Raw genomic sequence first — 26,085 nt, forward strand, 5'->3', positions numbered from 1 at the left:
AAAATAATAGTACACAAACAACATTTGTATATAAAATAAATGTATACAATCTCGCAATTTACGTAAGAACTGACAAGTAGTTGCTCTGTGATGGGATCACATGTGAGAGTATATAAATGCATTAGGATATCAGATAATTTTTATTTTCAGCGAAATATATAAAACAAAATATATCCGAGCAGTTTTATTTGAAGGGTTAAATTTTAAAAAAAAGGATTGTTTTACATTAATGTGATATAATATCTCATGATTAAAAAAACACTTGTAAAATCAATTTATTGTGAATTTTAAAGAAAATAATAAAGCTAATGCTTTATGTAACTTAAGTTTAAAAATATATATAGTTTTTTATGAGTAACGTACTTAATAAATTTATTAGAATGTCAAAAAGGAATTTTTTTGAAAGTACGGTACTACAATGTTGATAAGAGTCTACTGTCCAAACAACATCTCAGTCAACAGTTACATATTACTAAGAGGATTTGAATCCGGAACCTCAAGCAATACATGTCTCCATGCTTACCACTTGGACAAGGCACTTCAACAATTGAACTCTGATCCTTCCCCTAACGAAACCAGATGGTTTATCAAACAATCAATCTAAGAAAGAATGTAAGGAGCTACAGAATAGATTCACAGAGTCTGATGCACAAAATTTTCATCAATACGGAATCCGAAAGAAGAATTTATTATACGCAGTCTTATCCCAATTTACAAAAAAAAGTTATTTCTGAAATAATTGGAATAAATACTCTTTATAATTTGAAATCCTCCCTATCCAGCATCTGACCAGGACAACAAATTCAATTGCTAACAAACTGTAGATGTTCAGCAGAGTTGACGCATCAATTGCCCACCTCAGCTACCAAATAAACAAAGACTATGTTACATGGCTTGGTTCTTTATTGTCCTTGACAAGTGACATCTTAAGACTGCACGTCCAGCCTTATGCTCAGACACATGATAGAGCTTTTGCTAACTCGATTCGAAGGGGAAACTTGAACACGCCTGATGACAGCAAAGGACAGAAGGTTATTAATTCCTGGTTAAATCCACTGTCAGCATGCCAAAGTGTATCGTAGTTGGGTGTTAAATCTTCAGTTTGTTAAGTAGTCCATCATGCTTGTGATGCTTTATATGGTTATGGAGATCCAACAACCGACCGCGAGCATGCTGCACCATTTTACACACCTTCAGAAGCTGTTAAAGACCTCTGGCACTAGCAATTCAAATGCCATCTTTATCTCATTTGCCGGCCGCTTGAATTCCATTGTTCAATTCCTGGTGCATGGTGAAAATAAGAATACTACTACAACTTCAAATGCCAATGGATTTTGCAGCTAGTAAAGTCGATAAATTGTGCAGAAAACTGAAAGAAACAAGGAATACCTTACCTTCATTCAGAAATGAGGATTCTGGAGCTGAAGCAGAGAAAATCCCAGATAGGGTCTGATCGATTGGAACTTTTGGTACATCGGAGGAATCATCATATTCCAGGTCTAAAAATACTCTAGACACCGGTTCTACATTCCAGGCTGCCTGTGGATCACAGTAAAAGTCAACTTCATCTTAGAAAACTAAACTCTGCCGACAATATAGTGAACTAATGAGCATATTCGGTCAAACAACTTATCAGCTAAAAGCCAATTGCGAACACTAAATATCAAATAACAGTTCTATTAGATAAAATCAATAATTTGAATGAAAATCATGACATTGTATAAGTAAAACTCTACAATATGCATAAAATGAAACAAAAGATCAGAGAAACATAAAGAATCTTTTTTTTCCATGCAATGAAAAACATAATCATCCTCATCAAGTAGTTTGGTTTTTTGCAATTATTTGGTTGGAGTTGAGTACCTACATGGATCTTATCCACCATAGACGTTTTTTTAGAGGTTATATCACTAAGAATATTCAAATAGAAAGTGCAGTGTAAAATATGAAATATTAAATAAGTTGATGTTTTCTGTATGTGTTACCAATAGTTACATAAAAAACAATCAAATGGCTAATTAATTAAATCAGACAAAATGTTGCATTTTTGGATTACTTTTCTACCTTCTGATGGGCATGCATGACAAAGCAATGTGATCTTGGATTTTGTTGAGTCCTCCAGATCATGTTTACTTGAGTTGATCAGCAATTTAAGCATGCATGATGATAAAGTCAAATATAATGCTGCTAAAAAAACTGACAATAGAATTCCAGTTCATGAAACATTACATATGAACAAACCTCATAGAAGCACACAACATAACAAAGGTAGTCTCATCAGGTATTTAGAAAACTAATTTAACCACTGAGTTTTCTATTTTGCTTCAAAAATATAATTCAGCCCTTATTTCAAACACACAAAAGCGAGGTTGAACATTTAGAAAAAAAAATCACATTTACAATGAGAAAGATGCATGTGTGCTTTGCAAGCGCGCTGTGAAACATTAAATGTAAACAAATCTCATAGAAGCGAAGGAAATGAGTAAAATACAAGTCTTATTAAATATTTAAAAAGTAATTTCAACCACCATTTTGTAATTCTTTCCCAAATATTCTACTTAATTAAAATTATAAACCAGCACTTATCTCAAACACAAAAAAGAGGGCTCAAACATTTGAGAAAACTTATAAAAGAAAAGATCACATTCACAATGAGACAGATGTTGATGATATAGAGAATAACCAAAATGGAACATATATAGATTGAGACTTTCTGTAAAAAAAAATTGAAAAATAGACACAAGATAATGAACACGGGCGTCTATCTATCTGCATTGAATTGAGTTGAAACTATTATAGATAAGCTTTAGTTGGAATGACCACAATCAACACAAAACTCCCACTTAAGGAACAGTATACTTGGGAAAAGTAGCCACATGGGAGAATTTTATCACTGAGTGCCAAACCCACAAAAGTCGGCTACCAATGCCACAAAGTAGAACATCAATCTAACATTAAATTATTATTAGTGCATCTTAAATCAATCATATAATCCTTCTCAAAGAAGCTGAAGATCAACTTCAAGACAAACACTAGTTCATTAATCAGAAGCCACTCCATTACGAATTGCTCCAGCTGCTAGAAAGCATCAACGGCCCAGCAAATCATTGAAGAAAAATCTTTGTATTACACCAATGAAGAATCTAAAACAGACCATATTTGTGCATAAAGTGGAATGCTTGTGTCATAGGTGTATAGAAGAGCGGTTTTAGTGATTGGAACACAAATTTGATGTTTGATTCCTGAACCTCTTCAATGGAAGAGGTTTGAACATTACTTCTGCAGTTTAATAGAATTATTATGAGCATCAATTCTTCATTCCCAAACACATTGTTGGGAGTAAGGACAAAGAACAAATTCTGAAAGAAGAATAGGAAACTGTCGTGGCTAAATGAAATGGAAAACAATAACTTGGAGGTGTCAAAGGCTAATGGAGAATAAGAAATTTAAGAATTTCAAACTATTGAAGTGAGAAATATTTTGAACTTTTGAGATTATGCCACCAGGAAAGCTTGTAACCTTGAATACATGGCTAATCTAGAATCAACTAAGAGCATCAATGATAAAGAAGAGTTTGTTTAAGCAAAGATAGAAATTCACAGATTTTATTAGCTTTCAGTTACTATCAATAATTCAAACTAATTCAGGCGAATTTAAATTAAATAGTTGTCAAATCATGGCAAGATCAATTTTCTTACCTTAACACTAGGAGTTAAATTGGTCAAATTTGAACCAAGAATATCAATAAATGGGTTGGAATTTCTTGGCCTTTTTGCACGTAGACTATCAAGTTGCTCCTGATCTGATATTTTTCCTCTCTCAACAGGTGTACTGGTCACATGAGTAGGAAGGTCGGTGTTTCCCTTATTACTATTGTCATCGGCCATTCTGTTAGCATCAGAACAAATTGACCAATAAAGAAAATCAGATCATTTGAAGCTTCACAATTGGGGAAAAAACCAAAGAAATTTCAATACCTCCAATGGACATGATTATCTTTGCTAATATTTGATGTGGAAGAAAACAACATGCCATGGAGCAATTTTCCGTCGATGATTGTTTCAATTACATACCCAAATTTGTTTACATTTATCACCCTAGCCTCAAACGTGACCTTTCCAGCAGACTTATGATCAGATAATTTTGAGTCTGTACAACATTAAATATGAGCAATAGTTTTAATTAAATTCAAGCACTTCATATACAACTGTAGGAAACTTTGCCTTCCTAACATGGTTTAATTTGAGTTAAGGATATACCTAGCATAGTTAGTAAAGCAACAACATTACAAGCGGAAGCAAAGTTACTTATGACAACCTTACAGCAAGGTACGTAGATAACTGATAGTTGCAAAAAGCTACTATAGGTCTTTAAAATTGGGATAATGGTAAATGTCATATCCTCTACTTTATTTTTTGAGCACAGGAAATTAGACAAGAATTTCAATCATAGAATTGTACCTATGGAAGCCTAAAGTTCAAATTTGATCAAAATATTTTGGTGTTTACTTCAAAAGGTACCTAGAAGAGTGCACAAGAGAAGACATTTTAGCATTGCCAACTGCTAGCAGTCATTAGATCAGAGACAACTATGAAGTCCGATAGAGAAAGGAAGATAAATGAGGCTAATCAATGGTTCCAAAAAATGTCAATGCAGAACTATTTTTTCCTCACACCAGCCAGTTGAACAACACAACAAATTGCTTTGCTTGAGAATTTTCTTAAAATCAAATGTACTGAGGCAAAACAAAAAAACTAGGATATTCACATAAAAATTCATACCTGCCTGGTTAATTTCATGCAGATGGTTAGAATGCTTCAAAAAATTGTTATCCTTTAAGCTTCCTGGATTGAGAAGATCCTCTTGCTGATACCTTTTCTTCAAATCCCTCCTTATAGAGAGCTTCTCTGGTCTCCTATCATATAACCCATTCATAATGGGCATATCTGGCATTATACACAGCAAATAAAAACAAAGAAAAAAAATGCAAATACTATGAAATATTTCTGCAATCAAATCCTATCCACTAGCCCTAGACGTTAACTAATTGGTTAGAATACATTACAGAAAGAACTCCAAGCAACAGTTGCAAAAGAAATCCTATATGTAGTCATGTTTGTGATAGGAGGGGAAAAGACCAAAAAGATATAATCACTGTAACATACCTGTATGTAAGTAGTACATGTCATCAAAGGCGTAAAGAGATTCACTACATCCTCCTAGGAAGACAAGGTCTCCTTTCCATTGATCTAAGCAGTCACCAGCTACTGAGAAACGAGCACAGGGACCTTGGTTTTCTGGTATAACTTTGCTCCAAATCCGGCTCTCTAGAACCCACCAAAAAGTTAAAATCAAATCAAAAAACAATATTTTTCAATCCAAAGCACGACTTGAATTTACAACAAGAATAAAGTATACATTCTCATGCACTTTGACACTTACAAGAACTTCATATGTTAAATTATGCAAAATTGTACTTAACAGTAGGAGTAGAAACATATTTTTTATATATACAGAATGTACTAATAAAAGTCAAATGGCAGACTTTGTAGTGCTAGAATGGCTACACCTTTTGCATAGACCATGTAGATAAGAGGATTAGCATACTAAGAAATAACTGAATGTTGGCAAAGGGTTTATACTTTACAAAGAGAAATTGTGAAAATAGAACATTTGAAGATGAAAAAATCCTTTTGGACATCAACTGTGCTAAACACTTAGAATTTCTTTAAGGATCAAAGATCAGTAGTATGGTAAACCAATCAAATTGATCGTCAACAAATGGAGAGGACATAAAAACAGGTGTTTAAAGCAAAATCACATGGGCCAAAATCATGGACTCACAAAATAAACATTTTAACCTCAACTAGTTCCATCAACCTATTAGAGTACAAGAAATTAGTTTCACATGGTACAGTGACCATAGGCAACAAGGAATCTCAAGCAGTAGCTATTTGAGAAGTATTTTAAAACACAATGACAGGTTTGATGTCCATTCTTAAATAATTGAGGGTTTAGCAAGCTATAATGAACTAGCAATATCATTTTACAAAGGAATGAAGGATGCAAAACTTTCATAGTTATATTGCAGAAGATGAAACTTTCATGGATTAACCAAGCCAAAATGGATAAAGAACAATCACAGGAATATATTCACAATGTACTTACCTACATTGAGGACATAAAGGTCATCATAAAGGTTCTTAGCATCAGAGAAACCACCAAATACAAATAAATTACTCCCAAGTGGCACAGTTGTATGACCAGCGCGTGGAGGAAAGATCTTTCCGAAAGTCTTCAGTGGCTCCCACACAAGTGTGTCTGTTTTATGCACTGAATATTAGTTGCCTACAGAATACAGGGCGTCGCTTTGACATACAGAAGAATAAAAAAAAGTTCTAAATAATATTGGATATGACACAACTTGAGCTTCTCCAGAGAGATTTGACCTTTTTATTCAATGTTTGTAGTGTGATGTAATTTTCAACAAATTGCCAAAAAAACAAACCTAAGTTTGAAGGAGAAATTATCACCAAATATTGTTATTTTGACCAAGAATTAAAATCTCATTCTGAACTGGGGTTTCATACTTCGACCAGTACAAGATGCGCCAGTCATGCCTAGTGCTGATGTCTAGCAAAACCCTAGAGAGAGGAGGAGAATGCCGCATTGCTTTCCGTGTGTCACAAAGAAGTTGTGAAGCCTCAACGAAGCCTCATGAAACCTCGACACTGTCACATCACATTGCATACTCATTGCACGTTGGAAGGTGTCATGCAGCCTGTCATGTTGCAGTCTCATCAATTGGGGCAGTGTTGCAGTATCATAGTTGTTCAATGTGTCAGTATCTGGATAGAACGAAATGTCTTACATGTGACGACTGACACAAAATGATTCTTCAAACTATGATTTTGACACCAACCAACTTATAGATCCCAAGATACCTTTAAAAAACAAATTTTACTTTTGAGAATTATGACCCATAGTCATAATATTAATTAGGGGAATACATGGCTGGGGAGATCATACTGGCATTAGTTTTTTAGTACAAATGTTAAATATGGACTTAGCTTTGGAATTACTTTAGGCTTGACAATATTACACGAAATATACCTGCAATTAGGATGTAAGCATCAGACAAATAGAAACCCAAAGAATCTTCACCACCAAGGACTATGATCTGGTTTTTCCATGCTGAGCAGCTATGACAATCACGTGCAGAAGGTGGAGAGCCAGAAGTTACAGCACGTTCCCAAGTTAGTTTCTCTATGCAAAAGACAATGAGTCATAACATGAAAGACAATGATCATTAATTACATAGCACATGAAGTAACATTATCAAATTTGTGCTTGATCTAAAATCACAAACTCATGAGTTTTAAGATAATGGAAGCTATTATAATAGAGTCCTTGAGCTTTTAAAGTGCATAATATTACATTGTTAACAAGAGTAATATGGAAAGGCACAATATGTAGAGCGTTTGAAATGAACAAAATCTAACAGGTATGACAACTGCTTGCCAAGGCAAAGTGATTCTTCAACATTATTTCCATAAGGAATTAAAAGGAATAATTAGTTCATCAGAGGTTCAAGAAATGAATATGTATAGATGTATAGTTAAATCAATGATAGACAAGTATATCTACTATAAAGAAGATGATGATGATTCCATATATACCATGACAAGGGAAAACTTGACTTCCATACAAATTTGAAGAAAAAATAAATGAGGAAAACTACCTGTATCCAATATGTAAAGATCATTATAATACTTCTCTTCTTGAGTCTCCGATTTCCCACAGCCACCAAAGATGAAAATCCTCTTATCAACAAGTGCAGCGCCATGCCCTTCCCGTGCATCTGGTCCTTCACCAAATAAGTTTGGTGCTATCCAAGTATTTGATACTGCAGACATAACCAAAGGGATGAAATAATATCAATGAAAAACTTATTTTTAATGGAGCATGAACAATCTTAGCGCATAAACTATTCTGAAGGAGAAGTGATGCTTATGCAGCATCTTTTTCAGTTGAATAAGTCGAGAAATTAGTCAAACTAAGGTGAACTGCATAGCTTTGCAATTGAATAAGAATTTCAATGGCATTTTCTGAAAATATAACACCAACAAAAAACAAAGAAAATCATGTGATACTCACATGTATAAATTAATACAGAATTCAAAGTGTATAAATTAATATACTCACATGTATCTAGAATATGTGTGTCCTTGAGTGGATTCTTTCCATCTGTGCCGCCAAAAACAAATAGTTTATCACCTATAGTGGTGCAACTGTGGCTGTCCCTAGGTGAGGGCGGAATACCCTTCAATGTTGGTTTACTCCATGACTTCATAGCTGCGAAGTTAATAAAAGTACAAAAGTCATTTATAGTTCTTGAAAGTAGTTTTTTTTCCCTTTCAATTAGATAAAGAAACAAAACAGTATGTATGCAGATAAGAACATACGAAAAGACATTTAAATGACAATTATTGGAAAAGTGAAAAACATGTTATTGCAAATTCATCAGATAAATTTGGCCTCTTGCACCTCAGTTACAAAGGTGGTATATGTTAATGAAAGAACAATAATAATGAAAAGAAAGGACTTCAGCATTACAGAACTTAAATATCCATGAAAATTAACTGAAATGCTTGGGTTTTGTCTAGACACTAGACCATCAATTTGACAAATAGCACTAAGTTATCAATTCAAATCTTCGTGATTGATTTGGTTACTACATTCTATACACTGAAAACCTATTGAACTCAAAAGATGTGGATGTTGATACATCAAAGAAAAAAAGGTGAACAAACAGAATATTACTAAACATATAACTAAAAGCCAGCCTCCCTACATGACTTTGCAAAACAATATAATTGAAACCGTCTCACTCCCGGTTTTCATATTTCACTGAAAAAATATGACTACTGGTGGACTGTGGGGAGATATGATTGATTTAGTTCTCTGTTACATAAATCAAACTTCAGATGCTTTCCAACTTTTTAGAACTATAGGCATTAAGAAATTGATACATAATTAGCAAAATATCAGGAATAAAATCCAAAACTTACAAAAACACTCCTTTGTAAGTTAACAGAAAGATTTAGTGTCTACATTTTCATATACAAATAATATGTTTACATGGAGTACAACAATGACAAAATGCAGAAAACATTTTGTTAATGGCTGTACAACAAAATTTAAAATATTCTCTCCATTATTTAGTTATCATATCCAGAAATACTTCATTATTTCATTACCAAACTTGTGTATTTGCAAATATCAAATCCCTAATCAATCATGTACAAATTTGTGATATATATAGGATTTTTGTTGCTCAAAGGAATATAGAGTGTGAGAACCTTTTTCCAAAAGTTTACATGGTATCTGAGCCACTTTGTTGTCCTCATTATATATGCGACTATTGTTTCTGTGTTTGAAACATCAATGAGCAAACCAATTTCCTTTGTGTTTTTGATTGGTGGGGAAGCTCTGGGGTGATTGCAACCTTGCCTTTCCCTTCCCTATTGCAACTACAGCACAGCACCTCTATTGTGACTTCCTGCTCGACACCTTACATTGCCTGACGTGACTTCCTGCTCCACCATGACACCTTGAGTCGCTCTATGGCTTCATGCTCTGCCATAACACCTCATGTCTCCTGCTGTGGTTTTCTGCTCCACCACGCACCATCACAATCATCTGATACAACAGTCAGATCCAACCCCACTAGCCACTCCAACCTTGGGCATTTCTTTGGAAGTTGCCTTGTTATTCCGGAAAACATGCAGATCATCCTAGGACCATGTGGGTCGTCTAATTTTGTGTTATGATAATCTAGACTTACGGGCATGTTTCAAATATCTCATCATTTCGAAGTTGCTACAAGTCATCATAGGCCAGGGGTGTCAATCTGATCTTGCTTTGGTAATCTGGAAATTTTGGTTTCTAACCATCATTGCCCATGCTCAAAACAAACTGAAGATGTTGCAGCATCTCCAATTTGGTGGAAATATTCTATCCATTATCTAGCTACCATATCATGAATTTATCCATTATTTCATTATCAAACTTGTGTGTGTCCAAATATCAATTCCCTAATCAATCATTTACAAGTAGTGAAAACTACCTTTTCCAAAAGTTTAAATTTTTAATGAGAAGATAGGCGTAGATGAAGGATAAGATGGCATATGATGCATTCAGATGAAGTACAATCCTAGAGAAGTAGTCATGTATGTTTAACCTACATGGGATCCGCTACATGGACAGAATGACAATGCAATTTGACAACTGTCCAGCAAATTCAACCAAATATATTACCCTTTTCACATAAGCAAAACGTCGCAGGCATATTTATCTAAAATGCATTGGAACACATCAGGAACGCAAATCTAAAATGAAAAAGAAGATGAATAATATGCTTAGTGTAGCGTCCACACCGTCAAGCACCTTCATTGCGACATCAACTAAAATTTACGGCCACATTAATGGCATACACTAACTTAACTCGGGACAAAAAGAAGCAAACAGGGCTCTCTCTGCAGAGCATTCGAAACAGAGCACCATGCGACATCAAAAGCGTGCAATAAGGAATGGTAAGCAGAGAAAGATGAGAGCGGGGTCTTCCCGCTATAGCAACCACCACCTACCGGTGTCGAAGACATGGACATCGTTAGTCTGGCGTTTGTTGTGGCCGTATCCACCGAAAACGTACAGGTACCTCCCTCCCTGGACGGTGTTGCAACTGTGACCCCACCGGACGCCGGGGCCACAAATCCCTTCCGCCTCTGATGTCCGCCCGTCGGCAACCTCTCCCTCTCCCGCGTCCGCGTGCACCACCTCCCACCGCATCCCAGGAACGGGCTTAGGCAAAACACGGGATTCCAAACGAGGAGCAGGATAAATTGAAAGAAAGTATTCGGTTAAAATCGATTCGACCGAACCGAAGCCGAGCCGGAATACATCAAAATCTTTTTAACTGATGTAACATCGGTTAATTCAATTATAATGAATAAATCAAAATTTAAATTTAAATTAATCGAATGAAATTTTCTAAAATACATTTATTGTTTAGTTCGATTTAGCCGAAAATTAACTCCAATATTAGTTTCCTTTAATGGCGCTCCAAAACTGATCCACGATGGTTATATTTAATGATAATTATGGCAATAAACCGATTTATTATCATTCACATTACAGCCCTAATCAGGCCATTAATCCACACCGCTTAATTATTCATCCTGTTCCTTCCTCTCCCATATAAATCCCCTGCCCACTCCACGCCCGATCATACTCGGCAACAAGGTGGATGATCTAGCAATGGCGAGCAAACTCGGAGCCGAGATCTTCTTCTCATCTCTCTGTTCTAGTTTGTTACTCTTTTCTCTCTTCTCTGGTAATCCAAAATCACTCATTTAACATCTTTCTCTTTTTCTCAAATCACTCATGCGTTTACTCCATTGCAGGAGCTGCGAATCTCGTGCAGGCGGAAGCAGACGTAAACAATTTTCCTCATCTTCTGTAGGTTTGATTGATCTCGAATGTGCATATAAAGCAGAAGTTTGTACTTGCTTTTGTTCGCAGAAAACCTGGTGCGTCGCGAAGCCTTCGTCGGACGCTGCAACGCTGATGGCGAACTTGAACTACGCCTGCTCGCAGCTGCAGGTGGACTGCAGCGTGTTGCGGATCGGCTGCGCTTGCGCTCGCCCGGACAGCCTCATCTCCCACGCCTCCGTCGCCATGAACCTCTACTACCAGACCGCCGGCAGGCACTACTGGAACTGCTTCTTCAACAACTCCGCGCTGGTGACGACGACCGACCCCAGTGAGTCGAATCTCTTTTTGATGTATTAAATTGACGAATGCTATAGTTTTGTCTCCTAACTTGCTCTGAATCCTATCTGTTGCAGGCTTCGATAGCTGTGTTTATGCATACATCTGAAGGAGGAAGACTGGTTTTTTCTGGAAGAAATGGTTAATTAGGTTGTATGTTTTCATGTGCAAAAGAAGTGAGAAATTGACAGTATAAGGTGTTCATAATGTTTCTAGTGGATGAATCTATCAAATTAAAGCTCAAACAAAAATCTCTAAGTGCTTTAATTCTGATTCAATGTGCTGATGAAGAAGCTTGCGATTAGTTTATAAAATCTAACTGATAAAAAGCATCTTTTATATATTAAACAAAAAAACAGAACAGGATCGATTAATGCTAGAGCGCCCCTGTTCTCGCAAGATGGGCACGAGTTCGCCGGTGATATGGACGCCGATAAGGTGCCGTCTTCCCACGATGAACAATGCCGGAAGCTCCTCCCGCCTCCGGGGACCTCCGTCGCTGAGGAGCTCGATCTGATCCGCTGACACCTCGCACAGCGCGAGGTTGAACCCGAGCAGCAGCAGCAGCAGGCGCCTTGCGACCTGGAACATGCAGCACCCCACCGCCCCACTACCACCACCGTATGCTCCGCCACAGCAATGCGCCGCTGGCGCAGGGAGGGGATGAGGCCGGTGACGGGGACGAGGGAGGAGAAAGCGAGGATGAGCCGTCGGAGATTGTTTTATTATCCAACGGTCAGGACTATTGTTGCTTCTTGCTCCATTGAAGAAAGAGATTCAATATTATAAGGAGAGAGGATGATCGTAACTAAATAAATTTAAAATCTAGTTTAAATCTAATTAACTGACCAAATCTATTTTATTTTACATTTTTTATTATTTCAATTTATTCGGTTTAATTTTGATTATAAAATTCATAATTCGATTAAATAGAACTGAATTTTAGATAAATGTATATCATTAAAAAACATAGGAAGAGGAAAGTCTAGAGGGTGTATTATATCGGTACAAAAAAATTGTTGATCATGAAGTATTGATACAGAGAAAGTTACTATAAAGATGACAATAATTGACAACGTGAATGATAAATATAAATAATATTATATAAAAAATTTAAGATGAGTTAAGAATTGTTTTTTTTAAATTTGTTGGAGAATAAGAATGATCACTGTACACTAAATAATCCGTTAGTATTTAAGGTTTAAGATTTAGATTTATTTTTTTAACTTAATACCTACTTAATTCATGGGGAAGTAGCTAAAAATAGGTAGAGATGCGATACCACTGCATCATTCTAATTATGTTTTCTGGTAGACCTCCCAAGATTTTCATTTAGTAGTAAACTAACTTATTCATCTAAGCAAAAGATGTTCAAGTAATTAATTGCTTCATAAACACACATTTGAAGGCACTGGTGAGCTTCTGGCAGCCATAAAATTTAAATGTGCTTGATTAATCTTCGAATTAAACAGTGCGATTACAATCATCATTCGACTTACTAATTGATTATGACCGTGATAGTCAACTCCTAACTAAACGTGCATGTCTGCAACTTCAACTGGTAGTAAAGTACATGTGCATGGCACATTAATGAAACTTTCGTGATCTGTAACTTCTAGTTTTGTGGAAGACTTAAACCTTTCCCTTTCACTCTAGTTCCACCCGATTCAGGAAGAAATGGAATGAAGAATTCGGATATAATTAAATTATTTACTCCACACTTCTTCTCAAGAGAAAAAATTGGCAAATTAACTCATTTATTGTTTATATTTATTTTCCTCCTATTTCCCTCCAAGTCAACAATACATAAGTGTGCATAGAAAATGTCTTCTCAAAGTGATTTTAAGCCTCTAGACACTTTAAGCAAATTGGGCCTTCATCATGTGCTCAAAGCATATCATAACACTTCTAAGACCAAACTCTATGGATTAAATAACAAATAGCTAGTACCTTTGAATCAATTATCTCTTTCAGACGATTGAGCTCCTCGAGAGCAACATCCCAATTTTGCATTAAAATTTCGACAGCAAGTTTTCCCCACAGCGCACTCAAACTTCTCTCACTATTAGTGCATGCACAGGGCACGATATTGACTTTTGTGTGATCTTCTGGCAGAATCTAATGTGATTGATTAATCTTCGAATTAAACAGTTCGATTACAATCATCATTCAACCTACTAATTGATTATGACCGTGATAGTCAACTCCTAATTAAACGTGTCTGCAACTTCAACTGGTATATAGTAAAGTACATGTGCATGGCACATTAATGAAACTTTCGTGACCTGTAACTTGTAGTTTGGTGGAAGACTTAACTAATTTATATATCAGACACCTTCTTCGTTGCATTTACCTTCCTCCAGATCACCAGAGGTAGCAGCATCTCAATCCACTCACGCAATGTCAGGGAAGGTCAGCTGGCTAGCGTTTCTTCTCCTGCTTTTAGATTTTGCAGACTTAATGTATCCTTAATCTTTTTGGATGCTTATCTTTTTGTTGTTATCGTTCTTATTTGATCAGAGTCTGTAAAGATTTCATAAGATCTGGTCTCTGCAGGAATTAGCTAGCTCCTCTGTTCTTCATTCTACTGTTAAATTTCTCCAGTGAAGTATTTTGAGGTGCCTTCTAATTCTAATTAATCTACCTATGTATGAACGATCCAATTGCAGATCTCGACGTTAATTTTGAAAGTTGACCTCGAATGCTGCCACTGCTACAAGAAGATCAGGAAGGTTTTGTGTAATCTCCAAGGTTTTCGATCAGATTAATAAATTGAAAATTTTGAAATTTGTAATTCCTTTTTTTTTTTGGTTTATGGAACTGAAATTTGATGTTTTCATAATGATTAATTAATTTAGAGAAGGTGCACATCACGTCCATCTCCTACGACGAGAAGAACGGAACGGTGACGGTTGCCGGCGTCTTTGACCCCGACAGGCTCTCGAAGAAGCTCCGCTGCAGGGCCGGCAAGGTGATCGAGAAGATTGAGGAGAAACTAGAGGAGGAGAAGGAAGAGAAGAAAGAAGAGGAGAAAAAGGAAGATGAGGAGGAGAAGAAGGCGGCACCGGAGCCAGGGATCAAGTTCGAGCCGGTGGTCGTGACGCCCTACTTCTGGCCGCCGGGGGCGGCAATCTGCTACCCACCGGCTGCACCCTCCTACTACCCGACGCCTTACAAGACCTGCCAATTCGTCTGCGAGGAGGAATCATCACCCGTCTGCTCCATCATGTAATTATGCATGCAGTCGCAGACATATAATATGGATCATCGTTCTGACCTTTGGCTAGCTCCCTTTTTTTACGTACAACTTTGTATCTGCAAATAAATTATGCAACACAAACACCGTTATGATCTTAACAGAAAAGGTATCTACTGTAGATTCAACAAAATACATTCTCCTTCACTGAACAGAAAACAAATATTCTAAACTACAACAATACTACTGTCACAGATTAGAAAGGGTCTTATAGGACTAATTATTATTTTATGGTGTCATTAAACTCTTATTAAGAAAAAAATTTACCAACTATATATCTCTTCCTTTATTATTTGACTTTACTTTCCCGCCTGTTACATCAATCGAGCTTCATTATCCATTTAAAACCTCTCTTTCGAATACTTTTATTCAAACATAATTAATTGTTTGTGTCATACGGGTCGGTCACCCCCAGGAATTGAGTCCATGAGACTGACTGAGATTTATCATTTTTTTCTATAAGTAGTTATATGGTCCCCGGGACAATGGTACTGCGGTAGGACATCCAGGTTGTCACCCAGACACCTGCGATTTGATCCCCAGCTACGGCATATTTACAGAAATTTTCCTCCAAATGGGGAGCGCAATCAAAGGATACTGGGTATCTGGGCTGGCCGCTACGTGCACTTCCCGATTTACCCCTGGTGGCTAGTGAAAAACTTCCGTGGGACCGGACCGGTCACCCTCAGGGATAATCATTTGACCCAGGATTATGATGCAAAGGTGAATAATAGTCTTATATGGCACGATCCATGACTCATCAATATAGATTCCATATGGTATATCTTGGACTAGCTAGGTAACATAAATGCCACGTAGCATATTTTTGAGTCGGTCAATCGAGTCACTTAGTAACTTGAAGGCTCAACTATACGTAATTTGGATTAGATGGGTCAAGTTGATCTCAGAAGAGTTCGATAGTACTTATAGGGCATTCGATAATATCTATAGGGAGCTTGACAATGTTTATAGGGAGTTCGATAGTACTTAAAATAATACTCAATAAATGAACAAGATTGAACTAGACCAGATTAAGAGAAAAGACACATTAACAAGATTGATCTCAGAACAGGGCTTGACCTTGGCCTCAAGCCTTGGCCCTGACCTTAGCTTCAAACTTCTGCTTCCAACTTAACGTCTACTCAGTCTCATGTGTCGACTTCATCTCCATCTCGAATGTCGACCTCATTTTCGTCTCAAGCGTCGACCTCATCTCCGTCTAGGAGGTTGACCTCATCTTCGTCTTGGCCTTGACCTACTCAGTCTCAGGCTCCGACCTCAATCTCAAGTCTCAGATCCCTATTTCAGTCTCAAACCTTAGGTCCCGACCTCGACTTCTACTTGATCGGTCTCGGGACCCATATCTTGGCCTCAAGCCTTAAGCCCTAACCTCGACCCTCAAGCCTTGGATCCGGACCTCGCCCTCTACTCGGTTTCATGGCTTGACATCAATCTTCATGCGCCAACTTCATCTCAGCTTTGGGTTCACCCACAAATACCATGAAACTCTAAAATTGTTTCTTTCAAGAATTAAAAAAATATTCTGGAAGACATGGACAACAGGAACGTGTATATCGAAATACACTATAAACAATAGTGTGTATCTTGGAACAAATCATAATATAAAAAATTATTAGATTCCATCATTCACCTATATATATTTTGATTAAACTAATGATCTCATGCTAAACTAAAATGGATAAGTTTTTAAAGAGAGAGATTGATAATTAGCTAACATAATCTGAATCATTAATTAAAGCTTAACATTAATTTATTAAGACAACTAAAACTGCATGAAAAATAATGTTGATGAGGGATCCCCATCATTTCCACGTTCCTTTGAAGAAGGAAGCCAACTACTAAACGATAATGCACATTCATGTTCATACCTAAAAGCTAGTGCATTGCACATTTAAAAAAAATAGTTTAAATAAATTAATTTTCCATCCAAATTTAATATCATAAAAGTACATATTTTTTATAGTTTTAGAATTTATTTTACAAATGAAATGCTCTTTTATCACTAATTAACTTCTAAACATTTTAAGCTACCTAATTTGATCCTAAGTAGATGCAAATCTTAAATTGATGACTAATTTTTCTTATCTATATCTTTCTAATATTATCGATTAGAGTTGATAAGTTCCCATTGTCTTTTGTGCATAAAGACATCAATTTCTCAACTACATACTAATCCAATTTATTATGCACTAATAGGCGTAATTAACTTTATCTAATTAACATAACTTATAAAGGTTAAACTTCTTCAATATGTACATGATTGAACACAATAATAGATTTTTTGTCTATATTTGATTAAATTGTAAATAAGCTCTTACGTGGGAGTTTTCGCTAATTAGTAATTACGTAGCCTTAAGCCATATTAATGACCCGGGTAGGGGATTTAATTTGCATATATGATTTATACGTACATTTATACGCCTACGCCAAAAGAGCTCCTTCTCGCATGTACCACGTCACTGCAGGTTATAAGAGAGAGAGAGAGGAGAGAGGAGAGAGGAGAGAGAGTCGCTTCCCAATTCCCACTGCAGGTTAGAGAGAGAGAGAGAGAGTCGCTTCCCAATTCCCAATTGTTTGGAATCCGCGCGGGGTTGCGCACCCTTCACTCAGCCGCGGAGATGGGTTTGTGTAATCTTTGTCTTCCCCAGGATTCGTATTTTGTTCTGTGGATTATCTATCTCTTTCGTCTTTGTTATCTCGTTTTCTCCATCCGTTTTGTTTTGTTTTGCTGAATTAGATGTCTTGGTAGTGTTGATTTTTTCCCCCTTGGATGTCTGTTAATTGGTTCAGCCTGTTAGGCTTGGATTAGATTCGAGCATTAGCCGGTGCCGGATTTCCTTTCTGTGATTCAATTTCCTTGCTGGATTCCTGCGTTTCTTTCTGGTGTTTTATTGCGATTTTGCTTTCTTCGATGGAAAAGAGTGGACTTTAGGGCTTATGTAGCAGTTTACTGGATGATTAGGTTGCTAATTTCTCGAAAACCAACTTGTTCTGCAGGTGGAGATTTGAGCTCTTCTTGGGACAGTGATGATGAATATGAGAAATTCATCCGAAAAATGAACCCTCCACGGTATACAAATCTTTTAAATCGTTGAATAGTCGCTTTTGAGTCGGGAATTTTTCTGATCTTTTACTCCTGTTAGGGTTGTTGTCGATAACAGTTCTTGTCCAAATGCTACGGTTATTAAGGTAATATTTGATTTTCTGATGCTGTAAGGATTGCTCCTTGAAGTCCTCGGCGTTGTGGTTAACGTTAGCTTGGTATTGTTCTTCTTTGCAATCACATAGGTCGATAGCATAAATAAATATGGAATCCTTCTTGAAGTTGTTCAGGTCCTTATGGACCTTAATCTCATTGTCATCAAAGCTTATATATCATCTGATGGAGGATGGTTCATGGATGGTATGTTTTGAGCTTGATATCTACTCTATGTTTCAGATACTCTTCTCAATTCTTCTTCTAATTGGAGTTCCGCTTCTTCGATCTCTGCAGTTTTCAATGTGACTGATCCAGATGGAAAGAAAATTGAGAGGCAAAAGGACCTTGATAATATAAAGGAGTGCATTCAAAAGGTAATATTTCAATTCCATCTTCCTGCTTTCTCTTATTTCATTATGTACCAGCGTCTGAAATGGCCAAGAGTTGTTTTATAGTCCATAGGGGAAGGTTCTTCTGCTGCACCTTCACGAAGGAGATCTGTGGATCTCAAACCTTCATCCAATCACACATCCATCGAGCTGACAGGGACAGATCGGCCAGGCCTCCTCTCTGAAGTTAGTGCTGTTCTTACTGATCTTAAATGCAATGTGGTGAGTGCTGAGGTCTGGACACACAACACTAGAGCCGCAGCAGTTATGCAGGTGACCGACGAGATGAATTCAGCTATAACTGACCCTCAAAGACTCTCTAGAATCAAACAGCTACTTTGCAATGTGCTTAAAGGGAACAATAGGCATAGGGGAGCCAAGACTGCAGTTTCCATGGGTATCACTAACACAGAGAGAAGGCTTCACCAGTTGATGCTTGATGATAGGGATTACGAGAGGTCTGAAGAAGATAGTGGGAGCGAAAATTGCCGGACAAAGGTTACTGTTGTCAATTGGTTTGACAAGGATTATTCTGTGGTCACAATACGGTGCAAGGATAGGCCGAAGCTTCTTTTCGATACAGTTTGCACTTTGACAGATATGCAATATGTGGTTTTCCATGGAAGTGTGGATGCAGAGGGCCCTGAAGCTTATCAGGTACCTTCTGCTAATCATTGATTTGCATCTAGTTCATGAAAATAAGACACATACGACAATTCATATGATTCTGATGAACAAATGTTGTTATCGTCCTGTAGGAGTACTACATCAGACACATAGATGGTTCTCCAGTGAACTCAGAAGCTGAGAGACAACGAGTTGTTCAGTGCCTTGAAGCAGCTATCGAGAGGAGAGTCTCTGAGGTAATGATCAGCTTGCATGTTATAATGTGAATTTTAACTTTCTAATTGCATCCCTAGTTCAATCACCTCTGATACCTTATGTACCTGAAGCATTGCTCATTTTTGGACATGCAATCCTCACAGGGTCTCAAGTTGGAATTGTGTACAAGTGATCGAATGGGTCTGTTATCCGATGTCACAAGAATATTCCGTGAGCATGGCCTGACTGTGACAAGAGCTGAAGTCGCTACAAGAGATTGCAAAGCTGTCAACATGTTCTATGTCCGCGATGCTACTGGTAACTCAGTCGACCCAAAGACCTTAGACGACATACGAGCCAAGATAGGCCAGACAGTACTACAAGTGAAAGGCATTTCTGATCAGCTCCAATCCCCCAATGATGCTCCTAGTCGATTTCTGTTTAGTGGTCTATTCAAGTCTAGATCACTTTACAATCTTGGATTAATCAGGCCTTACACTTAAGTTTGTTCATCATGTACATAATTACCCTGCCATTGCTCTAGCACTCACACTGTTTCCACCCTGACAAAAGAAGGAACACAAAGGAAATGATTGCAGAAGCTTTGCTTCTTTTACTCAGATCACAGCAAGGAAACAAAACTATCAGTGTAAAAATGCTACGGTGAATGTACCCTGTTCATTTGAATGTAAATATCATTCTAATTCTACAACCATTTGCCTTCTCTTCAAATTGACATTATTCCTTATGCCGTTAAAAAATGTGGCCGATGTGAAGGATTTGCATTTATTATTTGCTTGCTATTATTCAGTGATTGACAGCGCAAGATCTTGACGGGCACAAAATTGGAAGACAAGCGTCCACCGAGTTCACATCACACGAATACGAAATGGGTCACGGCACTGTGAACAAATGGAAGCCAACCAAGTCGGAGCCAATCAAAAGAGGAGAAGGTGCTGGCTTTTGGGACTCCCTCAGGCCAAGTGACTACATTATTCTTTGTCTTTTCGGTACAGTGGATGGCCTTCTCTTGTCTTTTTCCCTCGATTTTCATAAAGGTGTCTACTCTAAAATAAATAATTTATTGTTTAGAGGTCCAAAAGTGTTGTAAAAGTTCATTTATTTTGAGTAGAGATTAGGCTGTGCGAATATTTTCTTTAAAAAAATACTTTTAATTTGCTTCTCTTTTCAAGTTCCACGAGTATACAATCTTGTCTTCTATAGATTTAATATCCTTAACTTCGTTGGAGATAAGGAGCATAAATTCCCCCACTCATTCAAGCGACAAAGCCACTGAACAAGACGAAGAAAACAGAGGTCCCCACGGGGGCCCTGCCATCTCTTCTTGTCTCCTCTACGATCTCTTTAAAAATTCAACTGCAAGAGAGAGAGAGAGAGAGAGGAGAATATATAGATCAACACTGTTCCAAGCAGGCGAGTAACTCTCACATGCCTTCCTGCCAGCCCTGAGCCAGTCTTCGCCCACAAGAGCTGATATGCATGCCAACTGAGACCAATTCATGGACAGACAATCAATTTGAGAAATATATATAATGAAGAGCATGCGTACATATATAAACATGCCCACATTATTCTCATTTATTCTTCTACAGCAGAGAGTAAAACAAAAATAAGAAATAAAAATGCAATCCTACATCTCTATGTTCCAATATAGTAGTGTTAACAAGTAAGATATATGTTCAAATCCATCCTGGGATGAAGCCATTACTCATAAGAGACGCTCTGCATGAAACATAAAAGTTAAATCAGTTCTTCCCATGGAAGATTTAGTCGACTCCATCCAATAAGATAAGACTTAGTTGTTATTGTTGTCTGAGAGATAGACATTACCCGATTTGCAAAGATCGGTCATTTATCGGGCTACGCTGCAATAATCCTGCTGGCTGAGAAGGTTCAGCAGCAACAGTGATAACAGCTTCTTGCACCTTTCATATATTAGAAAAATGGAACTGCCTTAGTCCAATCGATATCATGTATAAGATATATACTAATAGAGGCTAGCAGTCACAAATATGTTCTTTGCAGTAGGAAAAACAAAATGTCCTCAAATTCCTTCTACTATAATGGTACCTTCTTTCTAAGATTTCGATTAGCATCCTGCAAAATTTGTTCCTGCACAAAGATAATTGCACAGTAAATCTGAAACGAACAGTATATTTCGATCAGTATATAATTGTCGCTTAGAAGTCACGCAGTACCTTACGGTTAAGATCGCAAAGCTTGTCGATCATGACTTGCATCTGTAGTAGTAGAGATGCATGGTTATCACTTTTTTATGGAAGGAGTTCCGAAAATATAACAAGAACATATGACATTACAATTTTAAATGGATAAACAGAATACACACTGATTATCACTGTGTTACTAGTAATTTCATACTTGATTATATTAGTAATTTCGCACTCAATTACCTTTGTTGATCTGATCTGCTTCACAGACATTTCTACTTGGTTCTCTAGCTGCTCTAGCTCATTGATACTCAGTGGTTCTAGGTCCTCACCTAGAAGATTGCTGCTACAGTAAAAAAGTGAAGGAATTAATTAGCAGAAACAAAAACAAATGCAATTATATTAAAATTCAGTAGGTTGAAATTGATTACTTTCGATAATGCTCCAGACAGTCAACTCTCGCTTTTAGTTTCAGATACTCTTGATAATTGTTCTGCTTAGACAGTGCAATAAGAGTTCATATCTGTTTAAGCATATAGTTGCAGCTCTAACGAACATGTGAAATATTTAAAATTCATCTGGTGAAACAGAAAGATCTTTTGCAGGATCTATATGTATGTATATATATTTTTCATTATAGATTTTGTCGTCTATACCTGCGTCTCATTTGCTGAAGTTGTAGCTTTAAACTCATCATTTTTGAAGCTTCGGTACCTCTCGATTGTCTTCAGCATGCTGAGATCAATCAAAGCATGTAAAGGCAGAGCCAAACAAATAAAATCAGATTCAAAATCATAGCAAAATATATCATGAAAGCAAGTAGTTTTATCAATTCCTTTCACACAAATTACATGTTGTTTATTCATGGACCTCTGGAAATCCAACCGAGCCCCTCCTCGCTACTTTCGGCTGCATTAGGCAACAACATGTTGCTAGCTAGCTCCATATAACAAAACCATGAACGTTTCGTGGTTCAGATCTTTCTATAATTAATTGATGTATGTTTCACCAACAACATCTTTAACCAAGTAATTCAAATCCTCAATTATAATTGATGCAGTAGCCAAGTATATTTCACCAATTACATGTTGTTATAATTGTTCGGGAATCATATAATATCTACTTAATTAGAAAAGTTGATTTTTATTATCAACAAAAAATTACCTAAGTTATCAAATACTGCTCATCCTTGCCTTAGAACCTTCTCCTCCACCCTAATTAGTTTGATCTAACGTAATGGGATTAATTTATATTCTTTTAACTTCGTTAAATTGTAGAATAATGTTGTTTGTTAAATTCACTAATAACATTATTTATTAAATTAATCAATGATGCTATCATTACAAGTAATCATTTTTTATTGAACAATATTCGTATAACCTCTAAGTAAAAAAATATTAATTTAAGTGATAGTATCATTCTTATTGCCTGCACATCCTAAACTGTTGAACATGTTCCACAGTATAAGACTTAGAGATTTCGTGTAGCATTTATGTTCTTAGTACTTAGAGATGACAAATATTGCTGAATTTTTTAGCTTTAAGTACTAAAAGAAAATCAAAAAGCAGTATAAAATTCATGATTTCTGATTGGGATTAATTAAATCGTTTAACCCTAAAAATACAAGATAAAATCACAAAAATCTAGCTCTGCCTGTGCCGACCGTAGTTATTCATGAAATTTATTTATAATGTTTTTGTTAAATTGCTTGTCATAGAATCGCATAGGAAATGGAAGATCAAAGTTAATATTCTATGAATTTTACTTGGGAAAGTTTTAGGGGAAAGAGGCACAAGGGAATTAATTAGGATATATAGTTTCACGTACGGCGAGGAAAAAGAGTTGAAATAGCACCTAGAAAGAATAGGTCAGTGTACTATATATATATCAACATTTATCGTCGCAGCAAGAGAAAAAAAGAAATCTTGTGACTGATATACTAATGGAACAGTACAAAACTTAAACGAAATTAAGCCTAAAGTAATCGTCGAAACCTAAAGGAGTAGTGTTTTTGTTGGTTATTGCTCACAGAGAAAAAAAACCCATCAAATTGTACTATCATAATTTGTTTCGAACTTCCTAATCGATGACAAAAGTGATTAACCTAAGAAATTAACAAACGTTGGGGGAAAAAATCTGATAAGACAAAACCAGTAAATTGCTAAACAGAAATCACAAGATCAGAGGAAAAAAAAAGGAGGGAAAAACGTAATAAATACCTGGAGGGAGTGCTGCAGAACTCGAAGAGACGGCCGGGAGCGGAGAAGATGATTGCCGCCACCTCGACGTCACACAGCACCGACAGCTCGTGCGCCTTCTTGAGCAGCCCACCACGGCGCTTGGTGAAGGTAACCTGCCGATTTATCTTGTTCTCGATCCGCTTCAGCTCCACCTTCCCCCTTCCCATGAGTGCACCAAAAGCTCAAGAACAAACCCTAGACAGATATCGTTGGGCTGATCTCTCCCTACTCTTACCGTCCTCGAGATGATTGTCGCACCATCTGGCGAGATCGGAGAGCAATAGCTAGTGATATCCGGAAAAGAAATGGAGAATCCAAAACGAGCAAAGACGGATGACGGATGGATGGGACAGTGCGTCGTCCGGTCGACGAATGGGAAGACGCACGTCCACAGCAACAGTAACCCACTGACCACTGAATAAGCCTCGGAGGGTACGTGTCGAGGCAGCAGAGGGTGGCTCTTTCATCGGTTCTTCCGTAAAATTACTACGCTGAGTAAATCGGAAATGCCCGTTTGGCTTGATTAAGATTAAAATGCTCTTCGAGTTTGACCGATTATCGATCTTTGACAATTTCTTCGATCAATTTTACTCTGTTAAATTTCTATATAAATTATTTATTTATTAAAAATAGCATTTTAATGACATAAAAATTAGAATGTTTTAATATTAATTAAACATTAGAATTATTTTAAAAAATAATAAATATTTTTTTATAATCCAAATGTCTAAATCTTTACCATTCCATACTAATCCGATTATAGTCTAGGGAGGTGGACTATCTACTTTCTGATTTGTCCATTAGATAAATCATATAGTATTGGAGGTGGACTTCTATTAGATAAATCATATAGTATTGGAGGTGGACTTCTATTAGATAAATCATATGTGAATCGCAATGTCACCCAATAATCGACTTTGTTTAAGAATTCAAGCATGGTAGACACATTCCTTGCCTTTATATATATGCGCGACACAGCCGATCCCCGCCGCTTGCGACACTTGTGCCATTCTCGCCGCGCCGTCCGGTCATCATCGGCCACCGGATCAGGCGCGATCGACACGTCACTCGTCGGCGCATTGGCCGGCGTCGGATTTCGGTCAGATAGTGGTCATAATCGGCAAAACCGAGTGCGCGCGCGTCGTTTCCGACCAAATCCGATGCCGGCGAAAACTGGCCGAGGAAGGACCGGCGCCGGTCCTTCCTCGGCCAGTCTGCGGCCGCAATTTGGTTGGTCTCTGACCGCCATTTGATTGGTCTCCGACCGCGATTTGATCGGAATCCGACCGCGATTTGGTCGGAAACGACACGCGCTACTGTCGACGGCGATCGGGCCGGATTCCGACCGAATCGCAGTCGGAGATCTGCTGAAGAAGAACCGGCATCTGTCGCTGATCCTTTCTCGGTCAGTCTCCGACCGCGATTCGGTCAGAATCCGGCCCGATCACTGTCGACAGTGGCGCATAGTGGGGGGCGGCGTTTTCTGGGCAAATTGCGTCGGATTCCGGCGCCGACCGAAGCGTCGGCGAGTGGCGCGTCGATTGCGACCGAGGAGGTGGCCGGACGGCGCGGCGAGGGCTACGGCAACGGGGGGGTTGGACGGGCGGGTCACGCACGAGTTTGTCGTGCAGAATAGCAAACCTATGTGACGTGTATATATATATATATGGACGTGTCGCTCACCGGCGCACAGCTCGCACCGGATTGAGTGGCCGAAACGATTCAGCCGCGATTTGGCTGGAAATCGACTGTCGTGTACAGACGCGATATATTGTTAGAGGTTGAAGGTGATTATTATATAATTCGGTGCCAGGCTGTGCGCCGGCGATCTGCGCGTCCATCGGGCGTGATGCGGCGGCCGGCGATGCGGCTGGCTGGAGCAGGGCTAGGTCGGGTGGGAGCGTTGAGAGTTTACGAGTTATATATATTATATATATATATATATATATATATATAATATATTTTTGTTAGAGGTTGAAGGTGATTAATATATAAGACCCTTTCTCTGCTTTGATATCTGATCTCTAACAGTAGTATTTATGTAGTTTAGAATATTCGTTTTCTGTTCAGTGAAGGAAATGTATTTTTGTTGAATCTGATCAGTAGATACCTTTCTTTCTGTTTAAGATCATAACGG

At 37.6% G+C, this 26,085-nt stretch overlaps 5 protein-coding genes across 6 annotated transcripts; 3 read left to right on the forward strand and 2 right to left on the reverse strand.

Moving 5' to 3' along the window:
* Positions 1 to 759: 759 nt before the first annotated feature.
* LOC141827907 (protein GLUTELIN PRECURSOR ACCUMULATION 3-like) lies at positions 760 to 10,851 on the reverse strand. Its single transcript, XM_074715247.1, has 11 exons — positions 10,650 to 10,851; positions 8,206 to 8,355; positions 7,742 to 7,906; positions 7,114 to 7,266; positions 6,169 to 6,321; positions 5,166 to 5,327; positions 4,782 to 4,946; positions 3,978 to 4,149; positions 3,699 to 3,888; positions 1,395 to 1,539; positions 760 to 1,281 (listed from the first exon to the last, which is right to left on the reverse strand). The coding sequence occupies exons 1-11, from the start codon at positions 10,849 to 10,851 to the stop codon at positions 1,241 to 1,243; spliced, it is 1,698 nt and encodes a 565-aa protein (XP_074571348.1). The 3' UTR covers positions 760 to 1,240.
* A 311-nt stretch (positions 10,852 to 11,162) lies between these two features.
* LOC141828618 (major pollen allergen Ole e 10-like) lies at positions 11,163 to 11,941 on the forward strand. Its single transcript, XM_074716071.1, is given in 5 exon segments — positions 11,163 to 11,203; positions 11,205 to 11,395; positions 11,466 to 11,497; positions 11,584 to 11,824; positions 11,910 to 11,941. Coding segments are annotated over 5 exon segments (537 nt in total).
* Positions 11,942 to 14,232: 2,291 nt separating this feature from the next.
* On the forward strand, positions 14,233 to 15,064 carry LOC141825921 (uncharacterized). Its single transcript, XM_074713184.1, has 3 exons — positions 14,233 to 14,244; positions 14,502 to 14,583; positions 14,691 to 15,064. The coding sequence occupies exons 1-3, from the start codon at positions 14,233 to 14,235 to the stop codon at positions 15,062 to 15,064; spliced, it is 468 nt and encodes a 155-aa protein (XP_074569285.1).
* A 2,585-nt stretch (positions 15,065 to 17,649) lies between these two features.
* Positions 17,650 to 20,320, forward strand: LOC141825919 (ACT domain-containing protein ACR4-like). 2 transcript variants are annotated; one of them, XM_074713182.1, is made up of 8 exons: positions 17,650 to 17,737; positions 18,107 to 18,179; positions 18,253 to 18,298; positions 18,398 to 18,512; positions 18,603 to 18,682; positions 18,764 to 19,354; positions 19,456 to 19,560; positions 19,684 to 20,320. In XM_074713182.1, the coding sequence occupies exons 1-8, from the start codon at positions 17,728 to 17,730 to the stop codon at positions 20,020 to 20,022; spliced, it is 1,359 nt and encodes a 452-aa protein (XP_074569283.1). In that variant the 5' UTR covers positions 17,650 to 17,727; the 3' UTR covers positions 20,023 to 20,320. The 2 variants fall into 2 exon arrangements, with proteins under 2 accessions (XP_074569283.1, XP_074569282.1); XM_074713181.1 differs by lacking the exon at positions 17,650 to 17,737 and having other exon boundaries at positions 18,038 to 18,179.
* Positions 20,321 to 21,055: 735 nt separating this feature from the next.
* On the reverse strand, positions 21,056 to 24,276 carry LOC141825920 (MADS-box protein EJ2-like). Its single transcript, XM_074713183.1, has 8 exons — positions 23,928 to 24,276; positions 22,365 to 22,443; positions 22,140 to 22,201; positions 21,952 to 22,051; positions 21,739 to 21,780; positions 21,611 to 21,652; positions 21,371 to 21,465; positions 21,056 to 21,262 (listed from the first exon to the last, which is right to left on the reverse strand). The coding sequence occupies exons 1-8, from the start codon at positions 24,113 to 24,115 to the stop codon at positions 21,220 to 21,222; spliced, it is 651 nt and encodes a 216-aa protein (XP_074569284.1). The 5' UTR covers positions 24,116 to 24,276; the 3' UTR covers positions 21,056 to 21,219.
* Positions 24,277 to 26,085: the final 1,809 nt, after the last annotated feature.

Source organism: Curcuma longa, chromosome 4, assembly GCF_044706935.1.
Source record: "Curcuma longa cultivar G26 ecotype Majalengka, Jawa Barat chromosome 4, ITB_CL_G26_1.1, whole genome shotgun sequence".
NCBI classification, from domain to species: domain Eukaryota; kingdom Viridiplantae; phylum Streptophyta; class Magnoliopsida; order Zingiberales; family Zingiberaceae; genus Curcuma; species Curcuma longa.